The sequence below is a fragment of the Oryctolagus cuniculus genome, chromosome 7, assembly GCF_051225735.1.
Source record: "Oryctolagus cuniculus isolate XC-2025 breed Fujian yellow rabbit chromosome 7, ASM5122573v1, whole genome shotgun sequence".
Lineage (NCBI taxonomy): Eukaryota > Metazoa > Chordata > Mammalia > Lagomorpha > Leporidae > Oryctolagus > Oryctolagus cuniculus.
In genome coordinates this window covers 143565206-143591140 of record NC_142873.1, presented here as the reverse complement: position 1 = coordinate 143591140, position 25935 = coordinate 143565206, and the positions used below count along the sequence as shown (strand labels likewise).

At 43.8% G+C, this 25935-nt stretch overlaps 1 protein-coding gene and 1 long non-coding RNA gene across 50 annotated transcripts in view; one reads left to right on the top strand and one right to left on the bottom strand.

The window, feature by feature from the left end:
- EPB41 (erythrocyte membrane protein band 4.1) overlaps positions 1–25935 on the top strand; it is a 228658-nt gene that overhangs the window by 22623 nt on the left and 180100 nt on the right. For 10 of the 48 annotated variants that reach the window (XM_089301167.1, XM_089301163.1, XM_070078926.2 and 7 more), the window contains exon 1: positions 3732–3982. The exons of 24 other annotated variants lie outside the window; for them this stretch is intronic. Coding sequence is in view for 12 of the 24 variants with exons in the window: in XM_089301150.1 (XP_089157276.1) it covers positions 3174–3370 (197 nt within the window). In the remaining 12 variants the exon portion in view is untranslated. Of the gene's footprint in view, positions 1–3099; positions 3371–3724; positions 3983–4220; positions 4351–25935 lie in introns of those variants that run through there. 14 more of the 48 variants (XM_070078922.2, XM_089301158.1, XM_089301159.1 and 11 more) reach the window with 10 other exon arrangements.
- Positions 2655–3527, bottom strand: LOC149125771 (uncharacterized). Of its 2 annotated transcripts, none has more exons than XR_016211179.1 (3): positions 3414–3527; positions 2981–3047; positions 2655–2791 (listed from the first exon to the last, which is right to left on the bottom strand). It is a non-coding gene; the product is annotated as an uncharacterized LOC149125771 (long non-coding RNA). The 2 variants fall into 2 exon arrangements; XR_016211178.1 differs by having other exon boundaries at positions 3310–3443.

The window sequence follows — 25935 nt, the reverse complement described above, 5'->3', positions numbered from 1 at the left end:
GCCACGTACTTGAATTGTCAAAGGCTGCCTCCCAGGGTGCAGCTTACCAGGATGCTGAAATCAGGAGCAGAGCTGGGCTTGGTACCCAGACTGAGGGCATCCTAAGTGGTTGTCTTATTCTTGCAATTTGATGCTTCTTACCTATAAAATAAGTAATTTCCTACAGGTAAATTAAAAAGTATAAGAAAAAGTATTAGAAAAGTCTCCTCCCAAAATATTGGTGGTAGTTATTTTTGATTGGTGGCTTTGTGGTGATTTGCATTTTTCTTTTTATTTAAATGTATTTTCTAGGAACAGTTCATGTACTTGTAATAAAAACAGTCCCCTAAAAGGCATTCCACTGGATGAACAATGCTTCTCATGTTGCTATACCTTGTTTATCAGTTTTGTTTACAAGGTCTAAAATGACTGCACCTTGATGACCAAGGGCAGGATGGAACGCCATTCTCTTCGGGTGCTTTTGGTACCAGGATTGGTTTTTAGTTCAGTAGTGACTGCTCAGAACGCATCGTGGTGGGCCCGGCTTTTCAAAGCCTTCCTCAGCTCTTGCTGCCCTCTACAACAAAGGTTTTCCATGAGTCCTATCACTGGGGGCTCAGGCCAGCTGTGTCTCTAATCTGCCCACGGCCCAGATTTGGATATGGTTCAGACTCTAACTGTTCCCCCACCTTATCCCCGCTTTCTTCCAATCTCATCTCTTCCAGGTCATTGGAGGCCTCATCTCTCCTCCCTGGCCCTCCCTACTGGTCACCACCTAATTTCCCCATCTAATTTCCCCCTCTTTCGTGCAGCTGGTGTTTGCTTTTGCTGAGCTCAGTTTGCAACAGGGAAGGATTAAGACCCTTTCATGCATCTTCTTTTTTTTCTTTTTTTTTTTGCTTAGTGCCCTTGACTGCTCCAGGGGCTAACAGGCAGCCAGCAGGGCCTGTATTCCCTAGGAGGGAACAGGAGGGGTCGTGGGGGAGTTAGTGGTGGGCTCAGCTGGCAGGCGGAATAGAGATGGCCCCTGGAGATCCCCTCTCGGGCCTTGGATCATGGCACAGCTGCCACCCAGATGTAAACATGGAGCTGAGCTGTTTCTGCCTGGGAAATCAGCCTCAATGAGGGCAGTTGGGACCACTAACCTTGGTACTGAAGGTAGCCTCTGCGGGGTGAGCTGGGACCAGGCATCTGGTCTGAGAATCTGGGAGGGCAGGTGGGTTCATTACTTAAAGCCCCACCCCTGTGTGTGATAGGCCCAGCTATACTTGGAGAGCAAGCACTTACTCTAACAGGTGATGGTGCATATCTAGTTAATAAGATTCCTCATGTGAGGTTAGAACTTTACAAATCCTTTCCATCTCTAGACTAAGAATTAAAAGTCAGTCTTAGAATTCAGGTCTTTCAGATTCTATTGCCTGGGTAACAGATTTTGGTGTGGTGTTGAATAGCACTTTGCCTTTTTTTTTTTTTTTTTTTTTTTTTTTTTTTGTCTAACAGCAGTTAGACAGTGTGAGAGAGAGACAGAGAGAAAGGTCTTCTTTCTGTTGGTTCACTTCCCAAATGGCCGCTGCGGCCGGTGCGCTGTGCCGATCCAAAGCCAGGAGCCAGGTGCTTCCTCCTGGTCTCCCATGCAGGCGCAGGGCCCAAGCACTTGGGCCATCCTCCGCTGCTTTCCCAGGTGCATTAGCAGGAACTGGATTGGAAATGGAGCAGCTCAGACTCAAACCAGTACTCATATGGGATGTCGGTGTTGCAGGTCATACTGTTTTTATTTTTATTTATTTATTTATTTTTTACAGGCAGAGTGGACAGGGAGAGAGAAGAGACAGAGAGAAAGGCCTTCCTTTGCCGTTGGTTCACCCTCCAATGGCCGCCGCTGCCGGCGCACCGGGCTGAGCCGAAGGCAGGAGCCAGGTGCTTCTCCTGGTCTCCCATGGGGTGCAGGGCCCAAGCACTTGGGCCATCCTCCACTGCCTTCCCGGGCCACAGCAGAGAGCTGGCCTGGAAGAGGGGCAACCAGGACAGAATTCGGCACCCCAACCGGACTAGAACCCGGTGTGCCGGCGCCGCCTATTGAGCCGCGGCGCCAACCTGTTTTTTATTTTTTTAATATTTATCTTTTTTTTAAAGGCAGAGTTAAAGAGAGAAAAAGAGAGAGAGAGAGAGAGAGAGAGATCTTTCATCCACTGATTCACTCCCCAATGGCCGCAACAGCCAGGGCTGGGCCAGACTGAAGCCAGGAGCTTCATCCGGCTCTCCCATGTGGGTGCCAGGGACCCAAGGACCTGGCCATCCTCCACTGCTTTTTCAGGCATGCTAGTGGGAAGCTGGATCAGAAGTGGAGCAGCCAGGACTTGAACTGGTGCCCGTATGGGATGCTGGCTCTGCAGATGGGAGCTTAACTCCCTGTGCAATGGCACCAGCCCGCAGGCCATAGTTTAATCTGCAGTGCCACAACACTGTCCCCAGAACTCAGAATCTAACAGTGGCTCTTATTTGCCCTGGTTTCGTTTTTTATTATTATTTTTTTTAAGAATAATTAATAAGAGAGAGAAGAGAGAGAGAGAGAGAGATTGTGATTCCATCTGCTGGCTCATTCCCAAATGCCTGAAACAGCAGAGACTGGGGGCTTGGCTGGGAACTCAATCCAGGTCTGCCATGTGGTGAGGGAACTTTGTCACCTGAGCCATCACGTTGTCTCCCAGAGTCCGCGTTAGCAGGAAGCTGAAGTCAGGAGCTGGAGCCAGGAACCTAACTCCAGTGTGAAGTGTGGCCGTCTTAACCTCCAAGTCAAACGCGCAACCAGAAACTAAGAAGGCACAGGGAAGACCAAGCAGTTAGGGAGGGCTGGAGGCCGGGAAGTACCCAGGCAGTCCGTGTTCAGAGGCCGAGCTGACATCCCAGGGACAGCTTAGCGGGCATTTGCAGGCTCTGATGGTCTCAGTCTCCCGGCTTCAGTCTCCTCATCTCAAAAGAGGAACACCGGAACCCATCTTACCTTATACGCATCATGCTTAAAGGAGCCTTCTTTCTGCCCTGCGGAGCGGCAGCCTGCGGAGACCTGCCTGGTAGGGAGCGCGAAGAGGCCTCTGAAACCACTGGATAGAAATAAATGCGCAGCCGGCATTTGCCAGAGCAGCGCTGAATTCCGCTGATTCTGAGAGTGCTAGGGTGAATTAGGAGACACTTAAATGCAGCAAACAGGCGGAATCACGGCGCGGCCGCAGCACATGGCTTCCAGTCCAGGCCTCAGTGTCAGCACAGCCGCCAGGAGATCACGGAATGACAGGGAGGGAAACCGAGGCTCCTACAAGCTGAGTGCCTCACCTGGGGTGGCCAGGTGCCTCGGGGGCAGTCCGTTGCGGGTAGCCTGGGAGCAGCCTCTAACGTGAGTTCCCCTTTCCCGAAACTTCCAAATCTAGGCTTCGTACCTGGTCCTCCGCCGGAAGGAAAAGGCCGCCTCTCCGGCCAGAGCACTACCTGCCTCATTTCCCACGTGGGTGCTGCTCCAGAGCGGGTTCGAGCTGCGCGTGCGCACACGCGGCGAGCCCTTTGCTTTTTCCCCCTCTTTTTTCCCCTCCCCTCTCCTGACCCACCTAGAGGAGGGGGGGAGACGAGGGAGCTAGAACTTGGCCTCAGCCAATGGGCTGGCGGGCCGCGGGCCCGGCCCCCTCCTTCCCTCCGGCGCGGCCCAATAGGAATTTACTACAATGTTGTGGCGAGCGGGGGGGGGGGGCGGGGAGGGGCTCGCGCGGGCGGGCGGGCGGGCTGCGGGCCGGCCTGGCCTCGCCTCGCGGAGGGAAGGCGGGAGGGCGCGCGCTAGGGCTGCTGCTCGCTCGCTCCCTCCCTCCCTCAGCCAGTGGGTTTAGTCAGTCAGCCAGCAGCCCGCAGGCCCGCGAGCCGCAGAGGGCCCGAGCCTCGGACGCCGGCGCCTCCTCCTGCCATTGTTCGTCTGGCTGTAGCAGCGGCGGGCGCGGGAGCCCGGGCCCGGGAGCTACCGGTGAGGCGAGGCGGCGGCGGCGCGCGAGCCGCGGTGTGGGGGGCGGGGGGCGCGCCGCTGTCCCCCGAGGGGACGGTCCTGGCGGCCGCTGCGGCGCCGCAACCTCTTTGTCTGCAGCCCCCCGCAGGCCCCGGGCTGGGGGCGCTAGCAGCACCGTGGAGGGGCCTCGTTCGCACGCCGGAGCGCTGAGGGGCAGGGGCCGGGACGCGGCTTGAGGAGCCCCTGGAGGGCCCGGTGCTGTTGAGGACTGGGGCCGGAGGAGCCTTTTAAAAAGTTAGGCTTGGGGTGTCATTTTGAGGAGGGAAAACGGGCTCCCCCGGGTCTTGTCAGCCGTGGTGCGGTGGGCAGGAGCCGAGGAAGGGAGCCAGGTGAGGAGAATTGCTGGTTTCGGACGGGGACGGTGTTGGGTGCAGCTGCAGAGCGGGCTCTTCATGCCCAGGCTGCGGGGCTGTTTGCAGAAGTCAGGCGGGATCTGCAGGGTGGAGGGAGACCTCGCAGGACTTCCGGGCCTCCCTGCCACAGACACCTGCATCGTTAAAAAAAAAAAAAAAAAAAAAAATCCCCGGACCGGAGGGATCCACTGCTTTGCTCCTCTGGTCGCCACGGTTGCCGGCGAGCGAAGGGTTAAGTCGGTCCTCCGAGCGTCGTGACCTCCTTTTTCAGTTCGCGCATCTGTCGGCTTGGAAATCCGTGCCGGTGCTGGCCCGGGCGGTTGTACCTGCCGAGAGACCTGGCTCCGGGCTCGCCCGCCCGGCGCCGCCCCCAGGCCCTTCCTCGGGGGAGCTCTGGCCCGCGCGCGGGGTCCCGCTGGCCGGGCACCACGCGCCCCGAATTGCTGAGGCCGGGGTTCTGGCCCCGTGACAACGACTGTCGCCCCGTTGTTGCTCTCACTGTGCCCTCCTCCCATAAATGACTAGTCTGTGGAGACTTGTCGGTTCTTGGCAAGTGTTGCTGATTAGGAGATTGGGTTTTTTAATTTCCTTTTTTTTTTTTAAGAGATGCTGAGCTTTTTTTAGACGTCTGGGTGATTTCACAGCTGCTATTTTCTTCCTTCTGTTTTTAGGGAAAATTGCAAGAATTGTGTTTTGTGTCTTGGGTATTATGATAGTGGATTTATACTCCCTTGAGGATATATTGTACTCATTGCTGTCGTTCGTTACTGTTTTCTCTATTCTCAGTCATGGTAAACATTTCAGTTGGTTTGATCCTTCTAATCAAGGAAGACTGATACGTTAGGGTAGTGTTAACCCTACTTCTAATGGAAACTTGATGTACTCTTCATTTTCCTTTTCTGTAATTGAAAACATAAATTCTTTGTTAGGTGTGAAATTTTTGGTTTGATAAACTAGTTTCTTGGGGGTGATATTCATATACTCCTTGTGGACTGTATAACAGACTGGCACACAGTAAGCACTCGATAAATGGCAAGAAAAATGGATAGAATACCTGGACATCAGATTGCCTTAGAATCAAAGCACTAGCTCAGAGTGTCCTCCATCAGAAGTTTGTAATTAAGATAAAGATGGGCATAGTCCTATCCCCACTGGGAAAAGTACGGCAGATCTTTGCCTCTAATAAAAGTGAACTCATTGTTGAATCCAAGTTCAGCATTCTAACCTTTTGATTCTTTCTTCCTCTAACAAAACTGTACTTTCCATGAATTCAGGCTTTTTAATCTTTAGGTCTCACCAAAATTCTCCTGACATTTATACCAGTGTTTTATTTTATGTTGAATGGCTTACAGGTAAATTCTTGCACACAATGGCCCAGTTATCTGTCCACCTGCACTCACCAACCAAATAGACCTGCTCATGCTTTGCCGTCTCTGCACTTTTGGACATACAGTTCCAACTGTGCTTATCATTTATATTACTTTTATTTTCAGTTTTCTTACCTTAAGAATGCTCTGTATATTGTTAACTTGAAGTATGGGGCAAAGTGCTCAGTGTGCAAGGGAACTTGATGGAATTTTTTGTTTGCTTTGCTTTGAATTTTCCTTGAGCCTCATTAGTATGGCCAACCAGTTGAGTTTTCTTTAGTTTGTTTGTTAAAAGGATTTAGGCCCTAAGTGTCCCATTAATGTGTGCAGCAGTTAGTGGTAGATGATGGCTGATGGTAGATTAGGAAAACCTTTTAGGGAATAGGAGTTTGGCCTAGTGATTAAGACAGGGTTAAGATACCCTACATACCACATCCAAGTGCCTGCTTTTGATTCTTGGCTGCTGATCCTGGCTTCCTGCTAATGTGGCCCCTGAGAAGCCCCAGTGGTGACACAAGTGATTGGTTTCCTACCACCCATGTAGGAGACCTGGATTGAGCTCCAAGCTCCATGTATTTGGAGAGTAAACCAGCAGATGAGCTCTATCTTTATCCAAAAGAAAAAAAAAAAAAACTTAATAGGCTTCCATTCTACACAGAGCTAAAAGCTCCATTTGATAAGTTTGATATGTGGAAACCGTCTGTTTTTAAGTAGTCTAAAAAAGTTTCATCTTTTAGGCGAATCTCTGTTTGCTTTCTGCATTTGTTCTCTTTCCTTGTGGTCCAAGGGCCAATATATTCTGAATGTTTGTTAAACACCTAAGTCATATTTATTGTGTTCGGGGCTGGCGCTGTGGTGCAGCGGGTTAACGCCCTGGCCTGAAGCGCCGGCATCCCATATGGGCGCTGGTTCTAGTCCCAGCTGCTCCTTTTCCAATCCAGCTCTCTGCTATGGCCTCTCTCTCTCTGCCTCTCCTGTCTCTGTGTAACTCTGACTTTCAAATAAATAAACAAATAAATCTTTAAAAAAATTTATTGTGTTCAAGTAGGAGATGTGGGGAATAAATGTTTTAAATAGGCCTACCCTCAATATGCAAAATGATACAATGTTTTATATAATAACAAAATACTGTAAAAATAATTTTCTTTGCATATTGAAAATTGCTTTTACTGCCTCTCTTATTTCCTTAAGAAACATCTAAACAGTATCTAAGTTAATACATGATTTTAGTTGATTTTTCCTCTGAAAGAAACAATAGTGGCATTTTGTTGAGACATGACCTATATATGTTTGTCTTGTTATTATCTTTTGTCAGGTTTGTGCCCCATATTTAAAGTTGACTGGTGTGAAATTTTCTTGCATGCATTTTCGGACTTCACATTTTTGAAAATTACAGAGCCAGCTTCCCATCTCATTCCTTAGTTTATGGTCTTAATTTCAAACACATTCGTCTTATGAGAGATAGTGAGATGAAGATAGTATTTGGTTTCCTTCCTCAGTTTCCTCAGAAAACTCTAGAGTTAAGGTTGTCAGGAGCATTTGCTAAAAACCTGCAGGATTCTTGAATTTTCTGTAGGTACTTTTCACCAATTTGATAGTGGTGATTTGATTTTGTGACTTTATAATATGAATGGCTGTGGGGGGGTTGAGTCTGGTTCTGAAATCAGGAGGAGCATATGTGTAGAACACAGCCTGTGTCCCTGTTATCTAAGGCAGGCCAGCGCTGGCAGTGCTGCCAGTGTGTTTTTCCAAGAGTCTCATTAAGTTCGTGATTGGTCAGATGCATATTCAGATGTGGATTCATCTCTGCTTCAAAAGAACTTGTTTTTTCCTCCAATTTCTCAAACAATCATTTTTCTTATGAACAACTTTGCCTTTTTCCTCTGGATTGATCAGTTACAGGCCTTATTTATATAGGTGATTCAGAATTACTGGGGGGTAGTTGGTTAATTTATGATAGCTTTTAGTTAGAGGAGAGCTGGATGCCAGGGATGTAATTTTATTCATTTAAGTTTCTTAGTATGTTACTGGTGGCTTACGGTGTGTCTTTTCTTATGAGTGAGTTCATAGTGTGTTCAATAAAATGCATTGTAACAGATACTCTGGTGTACACACAGAGTTAGATTAGTATTTTGGTTTACTCTGTTGTTATTTAATGAATACACAGTGAGCAGGATATAAAAAAGCTAGAGCAATGAATAGTACTCTGAGATTGGAGACATTAAAAAGGAGAACTTTATATTGAGGGCTAATTCCATTTAGAACTAACGGCTTCACTGACACTTTTCTTCAAATATTGGTTTTAAGAAAGCTTAGTGAGAGAATCTGATTATGATGGACGTATGACACTCATTTTTTCTAATAATTTTTGTTCAAATGTGATTATACCCACCTTGAAACATTTGAAAATAAATAGGCTAGCTCTCTGAATTTGGAGGAAAGCAGCATTTTATGGCATGGCTGATGCAATTCAAGGAATGACTTGAAGAGACCTGACTACCCCCCACTTCCTAATCCTTATCAGCTTCCCCCAAAGTCACCCTAAGTAAACGTGCAATCTGTGCAGCAACTGGAAGCTTGATATATGAATATTTTCTTTCTCCTTATGATCAAATCACTCCCATAAAAGTCTTTTCTATGTAGAAATTCTGGCATTATGTTTGTCACTGCATTTATTTAGTTCTCTCTTCCTCTCTTTAAAATATTTATTGATTTGAAAGGTAGAGTTACAGATGGAGAGAGGGAGAGACAGAGAGGGAAGTCTTCCATCCGCTGATTCACTCCCCAAATGGCCACAACAGCCAGGGCTGGGCCAGACTCGAGCCAGGAACCAAGAGTGTGTTTCCCTCATGGGTGCAGGGACCCAGCTACTTGGGCCATCTTCTACTGCTTTCCCAGGCCATTAGCAGGGAGCTGTATTGGAAGTGGAGCAGCTGGGTCTCGAAATGGCACCCCTATTGGATGCCATTGCTGCAGGTGGAGACTTAACCTACCATACCACAGCGCCAGCCCCTGCACTTGTCTCTTGATTATCTCTAAGATAAAACTGAGTGGATTAAACTGTGATTGCTCATTGAATCACTACTTTCTGCCTTCCATGGCTGAGGACTCTTTGGGTCACTTATATCAGTTAGCCTAGGACCTTCCCTGCCATTCTCAATTTTCAGGATGACCTCTATTTGTAGAAGTTAAAATTGTTTTTGAGAGGTGAATGTTTGGCCTAGTGGTTAAGATGCCTGCGTGTATGTTGGAGTACCTGGGTTGGAGTCCCCTCTGTGGCTCCCAATTCCTGCTTCTTGTTGAGAGGTAGCTGAGTCCTCACCACCCTTGTAGGAGACCTAGACTGAGTGTCTGGCTCCCAGCTCTGGTGCAGGATTTGGAGAGTGAACCAGCTGGCAGATTTTCTCTGATGGAATAGATACAACTATGACTTTTGAGCTTATGCTGAAAAATTAGATTGGAAGCAGCAGTAGATATTCTATTTAATATTATTTGTTATCTAATTCTATTTTAATCTATTGTATATATCTATAATTCCATTTTATTATCTAATAATGTCTATCAATAGGGATAGGAATACTTCAATTTCTTTAAAGAAATAAAAAATAAAGTAGGGCATAATATATACTCCAGTAGTTAATTGTGATTTATAAATTCAACCCACTTTCTCCTTATGCCTTCTGTCCCCCACAATAGACAGTCATCCTAATACAAATCAACTTATGATAGGTCTTCTATATGTCTTTATCATAGAACTGGACAACACAGACTGGGGTTTAGATGCTCACTACATTAGTGTTATATCTATGCATTTTATTTTGATAATATCTGCATTAAACCATAAAAATTTATGATATAAAAGTTTCAAATGAGAAACTCAGTGATTTAACTGCATTAAAGTATACAGTTATTTTGAGTTGGTTAAATTTAAGCCTGTAATCCAAAATGTAGAAGTGTATATTTTTTGTTTATTTTTGAATATATAGTACTATGTCAAAGTTTAGCTGTGAATGATATATCTGCTTGTATAAATTCTTTTTTTTCTAATAAAAATTTTGTAGGAAAGAGAAGAGACTAAGAGCTCTCATCCATTGGCTCCCTTCCCAAATGCCAATATTAGCTGGGGGCTAAAAAGCCTGGTTCCTGTGTGATGGCAGGAATCAACTACTCAGGCCATCACTGCTGCCTCCCAGGGTTTGCATTAACAGGAAACTGGAATCAAGAGCCAGAGCTGGGGGCTGGAGCTGGGCACTTCATGGCAGGCACTGTGGTGCAGCAGGTAAAGCTGCCCTTTGGGAAGCTCCATATCCTCTATCAGAGTGCTGGTTTGAAACAGTGAGCCAACAAAATGAAAGAGCTCTCTCTTTCTCTGTCACTCTGCCTTTCAAATAATTTGAAAAACAAAACAAAAACAAAAACAAACTTAAAAAGAAGCTAAGGGGCTGGTGCTGTGGCCTGGGAAAGCAGTGGAAGATGGCCCAAGTCTTTGGGCCCCTGCACCCATGTGGGAGACCCAGAAGAAGCTCCTGGTTCCTGACTACAGTCTGGCCCAGCCCTGGCCATTGTGGCCATTTTGGGAGTGAACCAGTGGATGGAAGACCTCTCTCTCTCTCTCTGTTTCTACCTCTCTCTGTAATTCTTTCAAATAAGTAAAAAAAATAAAAAATTAAAAAAAAACTAAGCACCACAGTGTGGGACATGGATGTTCTGACTGACAGGTGGCTTAACTGCCACTAACTAATCCTGTTACAATCATTTTTTTTTATTTAATAAATGTGAATTTACAAAGTGCAACTTTTGCATTGTTGTGGCTCCCCCCCAACCTCCCTCCCTCCCGCAGCCCTCCCATCTCCCACTCCCTCTCCCATCCCACTCTTCATCAAGTTTCATTTTCAATTATCTTTATATACAGAAGATCAACTTAGTATTTACTAAGCAAAGATTTCAACAGACTGCACCCACACACCTGCACAAGATATAGAGTACTGTTCGACTAGTAGTGTTATCGTTAACTCTCATAGTAAAACACATTAAGGACAGAGATCCTTTGTGGGGAGCATGTGCACAGTGACTCCCGTTGTTGATTTAACAATTGACACTCTTATTTAATGACATCAGTAATCACCTGAGGCTCTTGCCATGAGCTGGTGAGGCTATGGAAGCTCCTTGAGTTCACCAACTCTGAACTACAATCATTTTTAAACCAATATGATCTTAGGGGACTGCCCTGTGGCGCAGCGGGTTAACGCCTTGGCCTGAAGCGCCGGCATCCCAAATGGCGCTGGTTCGAGACCTGGGTGCTCCACTTCCTATCCAGCTCTCTGCTATGGCCTGGGAAAGCAGTAAGATGGCTCAAGTCCTTGGGCCCCTGCACCCACGTGGGAGACCTGGAAGAAGCTCCTGGCTCCTGGCTTCAGGTCGGCGCAGCTCCGGCCATTGAGACCAATTGGGGAGTGAACCAGTGGATGGAAGACCGCTCTCTCTCTCTCTCTCTGCCTGCCTCTCTGCCTCTCCGCCTCTCCTCTCTCTTTGTAACTCTGACTTTCAAATAAATAAATATTTACAAAAATAAATAAAAAAATGAGATCTAAAGATATATATTTAAGCATTTTCCCTGATAAAAGAATCCTATTTTGATTTATATTCCAGACATATTTTAGTTTACCAACTTCAAATTTTGCATATATTCAAGTCAATGGTGTTTCACCTTGATAATACATTTGGTACAGACTGTTGAAATTAACTCCTCCTCCCTTCAGTTTTTGGCCATATGGACACAGGCAGAACTGTCAAGAGCTCCAAGGATTTAAGCCCTCAAGTTTTACCTGCCAACCATTGCAGCTTGCAGTGGGAGACACATGGAAAGCAGCTTAAAGAGAAGGCTCCTCCCACCTTTTTTTTTTTTTTTTGCTACCACCCACTTGCTGTTTCTTGCCCTTCTCTCTCTCTCTCTAATGATTCAGAGAACTAACGCTGTTGCTAGCTTACTACCTGCAGAGTCTTGCTAATCTTGATGGTATTATGTAATTAGATAAACCTTTTACATAGTGTCATATGATATTGTGTGTATGTCCTCCTGCACATGTGTTTTTAGAGTAATTTCTTTCCATCTGGTGTTGGAAATGAGCTTTTTGTGAGATTATTTTTAAATCTTCAAGCTTTCTGGCATCCTCAAGACTTGAAACAACATAATTGCTTTTGGAGACAAGAAAATCCACATAGGATATTAGTGTTTTTTCCTGTGAAAATGTAAATAGTATTTTATTTTATTTTTTTGCCCTTTTTTTTTTTTTTGACAGAGTGGACAGTGAGAGAGAGAGACAGAGAGAAAGGTCTTCCATTGCCATTGGTTCACCCTGCAATGGCCGCCGTGGCTGGCGCACTGTGGCCGGCGCACCGTGCTGATCCAAAGCCAGGAGCCAGGTGCTTATCCTGGTCTCCCATGGGGTGCAGGGCCCAAGTACTCGGGCCATCCTCCACTGCACTCCCGGGCCATAGCAGAGAGCTGGCCTGGAAGAGGGGCAACCGGGACAGAATCCGGCGCCCCGACAGGGACTAGAACCCGGTGTGCCAGCCGATAGTATTTTATTTTAAAAATTATATCCTGTGTTCTGAACAGGCAAAATGTGCATCTTATGTTTAGATAGTCTTCAGATAATTTTGTTAGGTAGAAAATAATCGGTCAGTTGTTGCCAAGGAAATAAAGGAAGGAAAGGTACTTAAGGGACAGGGGCCAAGAATCTGAAGCCTGTTAGGGGAAAGAGACTGCAGAGATGTTTCTGGTTCATTGTTTTCTGTATTTATTCATTGATGCCAGATTTTGTCATGTGATGTGTTATATTGCATATTGAACTTGTATTCCCCAGTGAGGTTGTCAGTTCCTGGAGTACACAGGCTCACTGTTATGTCTTTGACTGCCTTTCCTACTCCCCCAAATTCAGATGTTGTTTAGTACCTTAGCTAGATTCATACTGTAGAAGGCATGCCGTGATGTTAATGAAAAATGTGAATTCCAGGGCAATTAAGATGTAGGACCTGGGTTATAATTCTGACACTGCTTCTGATGATCTCTTTCTGCATGACATTTTACTCCAGAAATACTCAATATACTTCTTCTAAAAGTAAAACTAACATCCTACATAACCACAACATTTTTTTTTTTTTTGAAAAGATTTATTTATTTATTTGAAAGAGTTACACAGAGAGAGGAGGAGAGGCAGAGAGAGAGAGAGAGATATCTTTCATCCACTGCTTCACTCCCCAATGGCTGCCACGGCCAGAGCTGCGCCAATCCTAAGATAGGAGCCAGGAGCTTCTTCCGGGTCTCCCACACGGGTGCAGGGGCCCAAGGACTTGGGCCATCTTGTACTGCTTTCCCAGGCTATAGCAGAGAGCTGGATTGGAAGTGGAGCAGCTGGGACTCAAACTGGTGCCCATATAGAATGCTGGCACTACAGGCGGCAGCTTAACCCACTGTGGCACAGCGCCGGCCCCACAACATTGTTATTATACCTAAGAAAGTTAACAGTGTTTCCATAGTGTCAACCAATATGCAATCCATGTTTGGATTTCTCCACTAGATTTTTTTAAAATATTAAATTTATATTATATATAATTATATAATATTAAATTTTTTCATTTCCTTTAATCTAGACTAGCACTCGCCCCCTCTAACTGCTCTTAACTTTGATGAGTTCTGGTGCCTGTTGATGGTAGAATGTCTTATTTTGGGTTGTTTAATTGTTCCCTCAAGGTTTTGTTTAATTTGTTTCTTTGTCTGCTTTGCTTCCAGTAAACTGAGAGTTATCTCTATAGGTTTGATTAAGCTTAGGTAATACATATTTGGCAAGAATATTTCATAGGTGATGATTGTGTTTTTCATTTTGCATCGCATCAGGAAGTTCATAATGTCTAACTGTCCTATAATTAGTGACTCTAATTTTGATCACCTCCTTAAGGTGATAATCATCAGGTTTCTTCATGGTAAAGGTAATATATTTAACATTTGGTGTGCTACTTTGGCATCTGTGGATATACCATTCCCAGTTACAATTTCCCATTGCTTTTAGCATCCATTGATTCTTGGCAGTTGCAGGTGAAGTCAGCTCTTGAAAATGAATTTGGAAAATTTATATTAGGGAGGGAAAGGAAGGTAATGCAAACCTTTCACTACTATATTACATAGGCTTTAATGGATTCTTACTAAATCTTATGTCTTGTATTTTTTCCCTGATTTGTTCCTAAAACTAGACTTCTATGTTAAATTTTATTTGGCAGTAGAGCATAATGACCATAAGAATTATGTTTGTATTTAGTTGTCCTTTTCTAGTGATATGCTTTTTTTTTTTTTTAAAGAGTTATTTATTTATTTGAAAAGCAGAGTTAACAGAGAGAGAAGAAGAGAGATCTTCCATCTGCTGGCTCACTCCCCAAATGACCACTATAGCTGGAGTTAGGCTGGTGGGAAATCGGGAGCCAGGAGCTTCTTCCAGGTCTCCTACAAGAGTGCAGAAGCCCAAGCACTCGGGCCATCATCTGCTGCTTTCCCAGATGCATTAGCAGGGAGTTGGATCAGAAGTGGAGCAGCTGGGACTCAAACCGGTGCCCATATCAGATGCTGGCACTGCAGACCACAGCTTTACCCCCTGTGCCACAGATGCTGCCCCAGTGATATACTTTTTTATTTTGCTCATTAGGTATATGTAATTAACCTTTTAATTCATTTATTTGAGAAGTGGAAAAAGAGAAGAAGAGCTCCTTTCTGATGGTTCATTCCCTAAAAGCCAGCAACAGTAGGGACTGGACCAGGTTGACACTGGGAGGTGTGAAACCAATCCAGGTCTCTCACATGGGTGGCAGGGACCCAACTACCTGAGCCATCATCCGCTGCCTCCCAGAGTGTGCATCATCAGGAGGCTGGAATCGGAAACAGGCCCAGACACTCCATATGATATGCAGGTGTTGCATCTGGTGTGTTAACCACCATGCCAGATGCCTACCACAGCCTTAATCTTTTAATTCTTTTTTTTTTTTTAAAGATTTATTTATGTATTCAAAAGTCAGAGTTAGAGACAGAGAGAGCTTCCATCTGTTGGTTCACTCCTCAGATGGCTGCAATGGCCAGTGCTAGGCCAGGCCTAACCCAGGAGGCAGGAGCTTTATCTAGGTCTCAGAGATGACCTTTCTGATAAGGTGACATCTGAGTAGAGTCCTGAATGGATGAAGACAATGAGCAGTGCATGTGTCTGGAGGAAGAGCATTACAGGCAGACAGAGCAACAAGCACAAATGTTTAAACATGTTTGGTGTGTTTGGGATCCCTTAAGTAAGTCAGCATGGTGTAGCAGAATGATCTAGGGGACAATGGTAGGAGTTTGAGTTCAGGGGTATTGTATGTACAAGGAGCAGGTTATTTAGTGCCTTGTTGGCAGTGGTAAAGCTTTTCATTTCATTTTGAGACAGGAATTCATGGGAGGATTTTGAATGCAACAATGGCATAATCGTTCATTTAATACATATTAACCAATTACCTACATTGAGCAGTACCCTGTGGGTTTATGTAATCACAAAAATGTAAATATGACCTCTACCCTAAGGCAGTTTAATGATCTATCATTAATTAGAAATAATGGGGCACACACATAAAAATTTAGGAATAGAGACTCTGTCATGGAAAGATCTGCAGTTATGGAAAAGGTACGGAGCAAAATGTGGGTAAAATTGTGCTCTTCTACTTGGTTCAGCTCATGTTATTGTTATTACTGGGTACCTGTTATGTGCCAGGTAAAGTATTACTAGTGCTGGTGTTTACTGATGACTTATTATGAGCTGTGTGCTTTATAGGTGTGACGTTAGGTGTTAAGGAGTGTGGGCTCCAGGGCTAGAATGCCTGGTTTTAAATTCTAGTTGTGTCATTCTTTAACTAGTGACCTTGGGCAAGTTACTTAACTACTTCTGTACCTCAATTTACTCATTCTATAATATTGCAATGATAAATTAAGGTTATTATGATTGAATGAGATAATATGTGAAATATTTAGAACAGTGCCTGGTACCAGATAAATAGCCATTATTATTTTTTCATTTAAGTCTCACTGCAACTGTTTGGAGTAGGTGTTATTAATCCATTTTATATTTTAGCTAACAGGTTAGAAGTTAAGTAATTTATCCATAGTTACACAACTAGTAAGTGAAAATTGGCTTCAAAGTTGGCATTTTTAAGATTTATTTTTGTTTTATTTATTTGCAAGTCAGAGTTATAGAGAGGGAGGGAGGGAGGGAGGAAAGGAGAGAAAGAGAGAGGGAGAATCTTCCATCCGCTGGTTCACTCCCCAAATGGCCACAAGGGCCAGGGTTGGGCCAGGCTGAAAGCCAGGAATCAGGGGCTTCATCCGGGATTCCCAATTGGATGCAGAGGCCCAAGGCCATCTTCCACTGCTTTCCCAAGCACATTAGCAGGGAGCTGGGTCGGAAGTGGAGCAGCTGGCACCCATATGGGATGCTGGTGTTGTAGACAGTGGCTTAACCCCCTGTACCGCAGCACTGGCCTCCAGAGTTGGCACTCTTTACTGTCACACCTTTACTTACCCGGTATGTCCATGAGCAAATGGGGAAGGAGACATTTAGATCTAGCCTTCTCCAGTCAAAGTCAATGATTTCTTAGTAAGTGTGATCCTATGAAAGTACTTTTCTGTTCCTGTTTCATTTTCTGTGAGGTGAGCACGATGTCCACATAACAGGTAGTAAAAGTAAATGAAACAAACCTTGCTGTGTGCCTGCCATATAGAGATACCAGATCAATGTTAGTTCCTGGTCAGGCGTTTGGCTAGTTTAAAATTCCCATGTCCTACATTTGTCCCAGGGTTTGATTCCCACATTCCAGCTTCCCACCATTATAGACCCTAGGAGGCTGCAGGTGATGGCTCAAATAATTGGGTATCTACCACTCACACGAGAGACTTGGACTGAATTCCCAGCTTCTACTGTTGCTCTAGCTCTCTGTATCTGTGTGTGTCTGTTTCTCTGCTTCTCAAAAAAAAAAAAAGAAAAAAAATTCCCTTTGACTTCATGGAGATGGTAGAGATTAATGTTTGGTTAAGAATAATTTTTAATTTTTATATCTTGACCCATGCTTTTTTTCTACTTAAATTGAATATCCATGTGTCTATATGATTGTTATATACAAATATATATGTAATACAACTATATACAAAACATGGGTTTTGTCTAGTGGGGCTGTTTGACTTGATTCAGATTTATATTGTAACATTTTTAAGCCTGCAAATGAGTATTCTAAAGACCCATTTCACAGCAAGTCTGGCTTTATAGCCTCATTTCCGGTTGTAGGACACAGTCATGTGGTTGATGTCCCCATTGTTGCTTTTATCTTTTTGCAGCAGATGTGAAAGTAAACATGCAAGGTTGAAAAACAGGAAGGGGTTTGAGTTGGGAGGTTTTTTTTTTTTTTTGCAAAGGAACTTGTACTCAAGGCACCTGAAATCTGAAATACCTTGAATCTTTGTGACTTTCAGCAGTTACAAAGAATTAGTATACTTTGTTGTTGTAAGTGAATTTAAAAGCAAATAATTTTACAGTTTAATGAATTCATGATTAGCATATGTTTTTGCTTTTTAGGGAAGTGAATATTATGTTCCTATTTTTGACTGAAACAGAACTGATAATTATAATTTTATAGTCACCCCAATTGTGTTTTTTTTAATCTATAGAATAATTTTTCAACAAAGAAAGTAAAACTGTTTGTTATTGTTACTGAATACCTGTTCTAATATAATTACACTTGAGAACTTCTTCAAAAGCCAAAACTTAAGACAGCATTTACTACTTTGCTCTGTTGTCTTTGTTCCTAAGGAAGGGTAATGCATATCAAATGTTAGCTATTATCAGGCACTGCTCTCTCTACATTAACTAATTGAAATATTTCCACCTCTGATATCCTGTTCCCAATGTATTTTTATTGCTTTGGTGATGTCTCTCCCTCCTATCTCCTCCCCCATCCCTTTCTTTTTTTTCTTCTCCTCTTAAATGATTCTCTCATGCTTTTGCTGAACAGTTTTCTACTTACAGTTTTGGGAATCTGTGTGATGCAGTGACCTGTAAGGCTATGGGTTTTGGAGTCAGGACCTGGGACTATAGTCAAGTTCTGGTTTTGATAGGGAAGAAACTTCTTTCTTAGTAAAGGAAGAGTTCTCCAGAGTTGGCTTTCAAAGGAGTTTCTGCCCCTGGGATGGAGAATTGGAGCTCACAGCAAGGACTTTTGTTCCTAAAGATTCACCTTCTCCAAGGAAATCTCTTGCTGACCTCAGGGAATGTTGCTTTCTCTCTAATGTTCTGTCCCAGAGGAGAGTCTTAATACTCCTGTAGTACACGGCTGAGAACAGGCTGGAACATTTAGTGCTTTACTAAAGGCTGGGAGACACAAAAGGGAAATAAACATAGACTAACTAGTATGCAAGATAATCTGGCTCGGAAAGTGGAACTCACTCCTCTGTAGTTAGCAGTGGTGTTATTGGGATACCTCCCTTCCCTGACCTGCAACACATACATAGTGTATCTGCCTTTCAGTGGCAGTGGCAGTAGCCATCTTCAACTCTTCTGCCTTAGAGTGCCTCCAGTATATGCAGATCACTGTAAACACAATGGAGCAGGCCCACAGAGGAAACAGTTTCTCTATCTTTGCAGCCAGTGCTTATATGAGAGAAGGCACTTCTTGTGTGTGATCAACACCAAGTTTATACAACCTTAAGGGGAGACCACAGTTACCCACGGAATACCCAATTGCCATTCACAGAAGAGAACACAAATAATGTAGGGTGCTGGGGTAGAGGTAGGGAGGTTTGTTTTGTAGCTGTTTAGATCATATAATCTCTGATTGTAACTCAGTAACTTGACACAAAGTAGCTGTCCATAAGTATTTCCTTCCCATTTGTTAAATGTTAACTCCATTTGATCCCTAAGGAACAATTGTTTAGTTTGTTGTAGTTTTATCTGTGAGAGTTTTGCTTGAGGGGATCCTACTACTTAATTGGGTGCAAAGTTAGGCTGAGGATAGTGGTAATAAACATGCTTGGTATCAAGATGAAATCCTTGGTGCCCGAACAGGCTGACTTTAAATGCCTTTTTTTTTTTTTTTTAAGATTTATTTATTTGAAAGTCAGAGTTACACAGAGAGAGGAGAGGCAGAGAGAGAGAGAGAGAAAGAGAGAAAGAGAGAAAGAAAGATCTGAAGCCAGGAGCCAGGAGCTTCTTCCAGGGGCTCAAGGCCATAGCAGAGAGCTGGATCGGAAGTGGAGCAGCTGGGACTTAAACCAGTGCCCATATGGGATGCTGGCGCTACAGGTGGTGGCTTTACCTGGTAGGCCCCAGTGCAGCCCCTAACTTTAAATGTTAAAGAAGGTGTTCTGAGTATTGATTTCAGAAGGGGATGAATTGAGGCAGCCCTGTGCTTGTTTCTGAGACAGGAAAAGTAGAATACAGTTAAAAACCTTTGGTGTCACAGACTTAGAACCCTGGTTCAGATACAAACTAGCTATATTTTTTTGGGCAAGTTATTTGTGCTCCCTAATTTACATAATACTTAACATGATGCATCCTGAGAAGGTTAGAATTGCTGTTAGAAATTATATGTGGTCCGGCGCCGCGGCTCAATAGGCTAATCCTCCACCTTGCGGCGCCGGCACACCGGGTTCTAGTCCCGGTCAGGGCGCCGGATTCTTTCCAGGTTGCCCCTCTTCCAGGCCAGCTCTCTGCTGTGGCCCGGGAAGGCAGTGGAGGATGGCCCAAGTGCTTGGGCCCTGCACCCCATGGGAGACCAGGATAAGTACCTGGCTCTTGCCTTTGGATCAGCGCGGTGCGCCGGCCGCAGCTGTGGCAGCCATTGGAGGTTGAACCAACGGCAAAAGGAAGACCTTTCTCTCTGTCTCTCTGTCTCACTATCCACTCTGCCTGTCAAAGAAAAAAAAAAGAAATTATATGTAATATGGTTAGCATTGTGCCTGTCACATAGTATATACTTAATGAATGGGAAGTAATTTTTTTTTTTTTTTTGCAGTTTGTTTATTCTTATTTGTTTCAAAGGCAGAGTAATGGAGAGAGGGAAGAATCTTCCATCCATTGGTTCATACCCAAAATGCCTGTGACAGCCAGAGCTGGGTCAAGCTGGAGCTAGGAACCAAGAACTCCCATCTGGGTCTCCCACATAGGTAATAGGGACCCAAGTATTTGAGCTATCTGCTGTCTTCTCCGGTGAGCATTAGCAGGAACTGGATCAGAAGCAGAGGCAAGACTTGATCCCAGGCACTCCAGTATAGGATGTCGCAGTCCAAAGCAGCAGCTTAACCTATGCCACGATACCTGCTCTGTGATTATTATTTTAAACAACATCCCTTTAAAATCCAACTTATACTGAAGTGTGTTCCAATCTTGGCTTTAAAAAAAAAAAAAGTTGTATTGAGATATAATTAATATACTGAATGATTTACCCATTTAAAGTATCCAATTTAAGTCAAAATTTTTAAAAATTGTTTTTATTTATTTGAAAGAGACTAAGAATGAGAGAGTGAGAGATAGAGATCTTCAGTCTGCTGATTTATTTCTCAAATATCCAAGAGCCAGGGCTGGGTCAGGTTGAAGCCAGGAGCTTGGAACTCAATTTGGGTCTTCCATATGGGTGGCAGGAACCCTACTTGAGCTATCACTGCTGCTTCTCAGGGTGCCCATTAGCAGGAAGCTGGAACCAGGAGCTGAATCAGAAATTAAACCAAGGCACTCCAGTGTGTGCCACAGGCATCTTAATGACTGGGCTGAATGCCTCCCTCTGTATTTTAGTCTGATTAAGGGTTTGTGCAGCTGTCACTTTAATTTAACTTTTGAACTTTTTTTTTAAAGATTTATTTTAGGAGCTGACACTGTGGCGTAGCTGATAAATCTGCCGCCTGCAGTGCCAGCATCCCATATGGGTGCTGGTTCAAGTCCCGGCTGCTCTGCTTCTGATCCAGCTCTCTGCTATGGCCTGGGAAAGCAGTAGAAGATGGCCCAAGTCCTTGGTCCCCTGCACCCATGTGGGATACCCAGAAGAAGCTCCTGGCTCCAGATCATCACAGTTCCGGCCATTGCAGCCAATTGGGGAGTGAACCAGCAGATGGAAGACCTCTCTTTCTCTGCCTCTCCTTCTGTGTGTAACTCTTTCAAATAAATAAATCTTTTCGTTTTTTTTTTTTAAGATTTATTTTATTTATTTGAAAGGATTTCAGAGAGAGGTAGAGCCAGAGAAGGAGAGGTCGTCTTTTTTTTCTTTTGACAGGCAGAGTGGACAGTGAGAGAGAAAGGTTTTCCTTTTCCGTTGGTTCACCCCCCACTGGCCGCCGCAGCTGGCACACTGCAGCCGGCGCACTGCGCTGATTCGAAGCCAGGAGTCAGGTGCTTCTCCTGGTCTCCCATGCGGGTGCAGGGCCCAAGCACTTGGGCCATCCTCCACTGCACTCCCGGGCCACAGCAGAGAGCTAGAAGAGGAGCAACTGGGACAGAATCTGGCGCCCCGACCAGGACTAGAACCTGGTGTGCCAGCGCTGCAGGTGGAGGATTAGCCTAGTGAGCCACGGCGCCAGCCAAGAGAGGTCTTCTATCTGCTGGTTCACTCCCCAGATGGCCGCAATGGCCAGAGCTGGGCTGATCTGAAGCCAGGAGCCAGGAGCTTCTTCTGGGTTTCCCATGTGGGTGCAGGGGCCCAAAAACTTAGGCCATCCTCTGTTTTCCCAGGCCATAGCAGAGAGCTGGATTGGAGCAGCCGGGACTCAAACTGGCGCCCATATAGGATGCCAGTGCTACAGGCCAGGGCTTTAACCCACTGCACCACTGTGTTGGCCCTGACTTTTGAGCATTTTTATCCCCCTGAAAATAAAGTCCATAGCCATTAGCTATTATTCTTTATTCCCCAAATTGCAATTCCTGTCCTAGGCAACCACTATGTCTTCATAAATTTGACTATTCTGAAATTTCATGTGAATGGAACCATAGGATATGTGGTCTTTTTATGACTGGCTTCTTTCATTTAACATAATGTTTTCAAAGTTCATCCTTGTGGTAGCATGTATCAACAGTCCTTTCCTTTTCATTGTCCAATAATATTCCTTTGTATGATTAATACCATATTTTATTTATGTGTTCATCCGTTGATGGACATTAGGGTTGCTTCAACTTTTTGATTATTATGGATAATGCTGTTGTGAACATTCATACTCAATTTTTTATGTGAACTTTTGTTTTCATTTTCCTGGGTATATACCTAAATGTGGAATTTCTGGAGTCTTATTATATCTCCGTGGCTATATTTTAAGGATTGCATAGTTTCCTGTTTTCTGAAAACCGTCTTTACAGTTACCATCAAGTTGCTAAACCATTTTTTATTATGTTCTACCATCTTGAGTAGATAATGGAATTGCAAATGAATCTGTTTTTCTGTAGATATATCATTTATGAGACATTCTTTCCCACTTCATTGCCCTTTTTTTTTAACCTGTAGTTTTTATCTGGCTGAGTATGGTTTTAAGAAATAAAAGTTCAAGACCAGGGGCTGGTGCTGTGGTGTAGTGGATAAAGCCGTGGCCTGCAGTGCCAGCATCCCATATGGGCACTGGTACGAGTCCTGGCTATTCCATTTCCAATCCAGCTCTCTACTACGGCCTGGGAAAGCAGTAGAAGATGACCCAAGTCCTTGGGCCCCCACACATGCGTGGGAGACCTGGAAGAAATTCCTGGCTCCTGGCTTCGGATCAGCACAGCTCCGGCCGTTGTGGCCATCTGGGGAGTGAACCAGCAGATGGAAGATCTCTCTTTCTGCCTCTTCTTCTCTCTGTATAACTCTTTCAAATAAATAAGTCTTTAAAAAAACAAAGTTCAAGGCCAGTGTTGTGATGCATTGGGTTAAGCTGCTGCCTGTAATGCAGGCATCCTGTATCAGAGCTCCAGGTAAGTCCCAGCTGCTGTGCTTTTGATCCAGCTCCTTGCTAATGCTCCTGGGAGAGCATTGGAAGATGGTTCCAGTACTTGGGCTCCTGCCACCCATGGGGAGACCAGGATGGATTTCCTGGTTCCTGGCTTAAACCTGACCCAGCCCTGGCTGTTGACGGCCATTTGATGAGTGAATCACTAGATGGAAGGTCCGCTATGCCCCCCTCTCTGATGTTCTGCCTTTCAAATAAATAACACATCTTTTTTTAAAAAAAAAGTAAAAATTCTCAATAAAAATCTACTGTAGTTTGATCCATGCTTTGAGTTGAATAATATCCATGATTTGTGATAGGAGGAACAATCCTTAAACATATGTTTAATATGTGATACTAAAAGTCTGTGGCAGGCTAAATTATTCTTTGAACACTTAAAATCCCTATAACAGAATTTTGAAAGAAAAAGAGGAGGCAGCATTGTGGCATAATGGATTAAGACCTCCCCTGTAAATCCTGGGTGCTCCACTTCCAGTCCAGCTCTTTACTAATGTATCTGGGGAAGCAGTGGAAGATGGCCTAAGTCCTTGGGCCCCAGCACCCACGTGGGAGACCCCGATGAAGTTCCTAGCTCCTGGCTTCAGCCAAGGTTGTGACCACTTGGGGAGTGACAGCAGATGGGAGATTTCTCTCTCTCTCTCTCTCTCCCTCTCCCTCTCCCTCTTTCTCTCTGTAACTATGTCTTTCAAGTAAATAAATATAAATCTTTAAGAAAAAAGAAAAAAATATAAAATTACGAATATAGAGATGAAAACATTTAGTTTAGATGAGAAAATAAATCATAACAAATCATATATTTTTAAAATCAGAAAAGTAGTATAAATACAAAATTCAGAGCAACAGCATAACATTTTTATTGACTGATATAGTGCTATAGCTCTTTTCCTACTTTTTTTTTTTTTGCTTTATACTCCTCCTCTAAGTATTTCTATATTTTAGTTTTGTAATTCACTTTCTGTAGAGACAGTATAAAGATAATTGTTGGCCTTGGCAGGGACCAGCACAAAGGAGGGCTCTAAAGCTTAAGGTTCTTTAGTTTTATGGAAAATCCACCTCTGCTTAGTAAGTAACCTTAAGAAAGGAACCGGAAGATTGTAATATGCCTATTCTGTATTCTAATCATTGATTGTAATTGTTTGATTATTATACATTGCTTTTTGTGAATCATTCTTTCTTGGAATTAATGTTCAATTAGGAATTATTTTTATTTGTATTTTGCATTTTAATGATATGTTTCCTTCTAGCAGTGTGCATTGCTAATTAGTCATCCTTGGTACAGAAAGCGTCTTTTTTTTTAAACACTTTCCTTTAAAAAGTACACATTTCTTGCTTTACAAATAGTTGGTGTTTATTAATGTAGGGATGAAAAATAGGCCAAGCCTGAGTTTGATATATATTTTTCAGTGTGAGGTTTATCTCCTCTGTTCAGATTCAGACTAAATGGCTTCTTTTTTCAAGCCCTCAATACATTTTCTCTTTCTTAAAAAAAATTTTTCTTTATTTATTTGAAAGAGATACAGAGAAAGGAGAGAGAGATCTTCCATCCGCTGGTTAACTTAAATAGTCTGGCCAGGGCTGGGCCAGACCGAAGCCAGAATCTTCTTCTGGGTCTCTCACGTGGGTGCAGGGTTCCAAGGACTATGGAGCCTGATAGAAAGTGGAGCAGTTGGGACTTGAACCGGCGGCACCCATATGGGATGTCGGCACTGCAGGCAGAGGCTTGCTTAACCTTTTGCACCACAGTGCCGGCCCCTACATGTCCCCTTTCATATCAACTATAGTTCTCTTTAATCTCTCTTTCTAGTAGTGAAAAATCAAGCACGTTATTGAAAGACAATATGCTCTGAAAATCACATAGAGATAAACTTGTTCCATGATGATGTGACCTTGGTATCATATCATCAATATTATGGTCATTTAACAGTTTTATTTTTGGGGTGGCTTCCTGCAGGCCAAGGCTTTGCAACAGAACATAAAAATGTTTGTGACAGAGAACTGAAGCTTTTTTCCAAGGTACACACTCTTGTTTTATAAACAAAAGTCTAGATATTTTGATAGATTTTTAAATCCCACAATTTAAATGTTGAAAGCACAGTACAGTTAGATTTTGAACTGGGTATAGTTTGTAAATTTAGTTTGTTTAATTTTAAAAATTGTCTTTTTTTGTTCAGCATTTGACTTGAATCCATAAAATATTTATTTTCAGGAAAACATTTTAGATCAAAACATTTGTTGTATTATATTTTGCTGACTAGATGGCAACATCTGTCTTTGAGTTTATCTTTTTCTTTTCAGAAAGCAGAAGGGAGGGAAGAAGAGGAAGATGTATTACACTTTGTATTCTTACAGCCATCTTGAGTCGGGTGGTAGGATTTTCTTTAAAAAAATTTTTTTTTTTTTAAATAAGAGAGAGAGTGAGAGAGGGAAGACCCCTTTGCTCCCCAAATGCTTGTACTGGCTGGGGCTGGGTCAATGCCAGATCCAGGAGCCAGGAACTAAGTTTAGGTCTTCTACTGGGGGACAGGAATCCAACTTACTTGAGCCATCACCTGCTGTTTCCCAGGGTCTACACTGGCAGGAAGTTAGCATCAGAAGCCGGAGCTGGGCATGGAGCCCAGGTACCCTGAGGAGGGACAGGGGCATCTTAACTGCTGGGAGTGGTGAAATAACTTCTGTAAGGTCATTCAGCTAATAACTGTGAACGCTGACTTAAACCTGGGTTTAGCTGACTTTAAAACTGGCCGATAGTGGTGATTATAATGATACTCCTTTTGTTATGGTCAGGCAGTGGTAACTTTCATTTCATTCAATTCACATTTTCATAAGTCACATGTTACTGTAATGTAAATTATTGAACTGTGGTATTCTTGATGCAACTTTTTTTTTCTCATGAAACTTTGTTTTAATGGATCTCAAAATTCTGTGACAGATTTTTGGCTAAGTTGTTTCCATTAAAAAGTACTGATTTGAGGGGCTGGTGCTGTGGTGTAGCAGGTAAAGCCACCACCTGCAGTGCCGGCATCCCATATGGGCGCCGGTTCAAGTCCTGGCTGCTCCACTTCCAATCTAGCTCTGCTATGGCCTGGGAAAGCAGTACAAGATGGCCCAAGTCCTTGGACCCCTGCACCTGCATGGGATACCCAGAAGAAGCTCCTGGCTCTTGGCTTTGGATCGGCA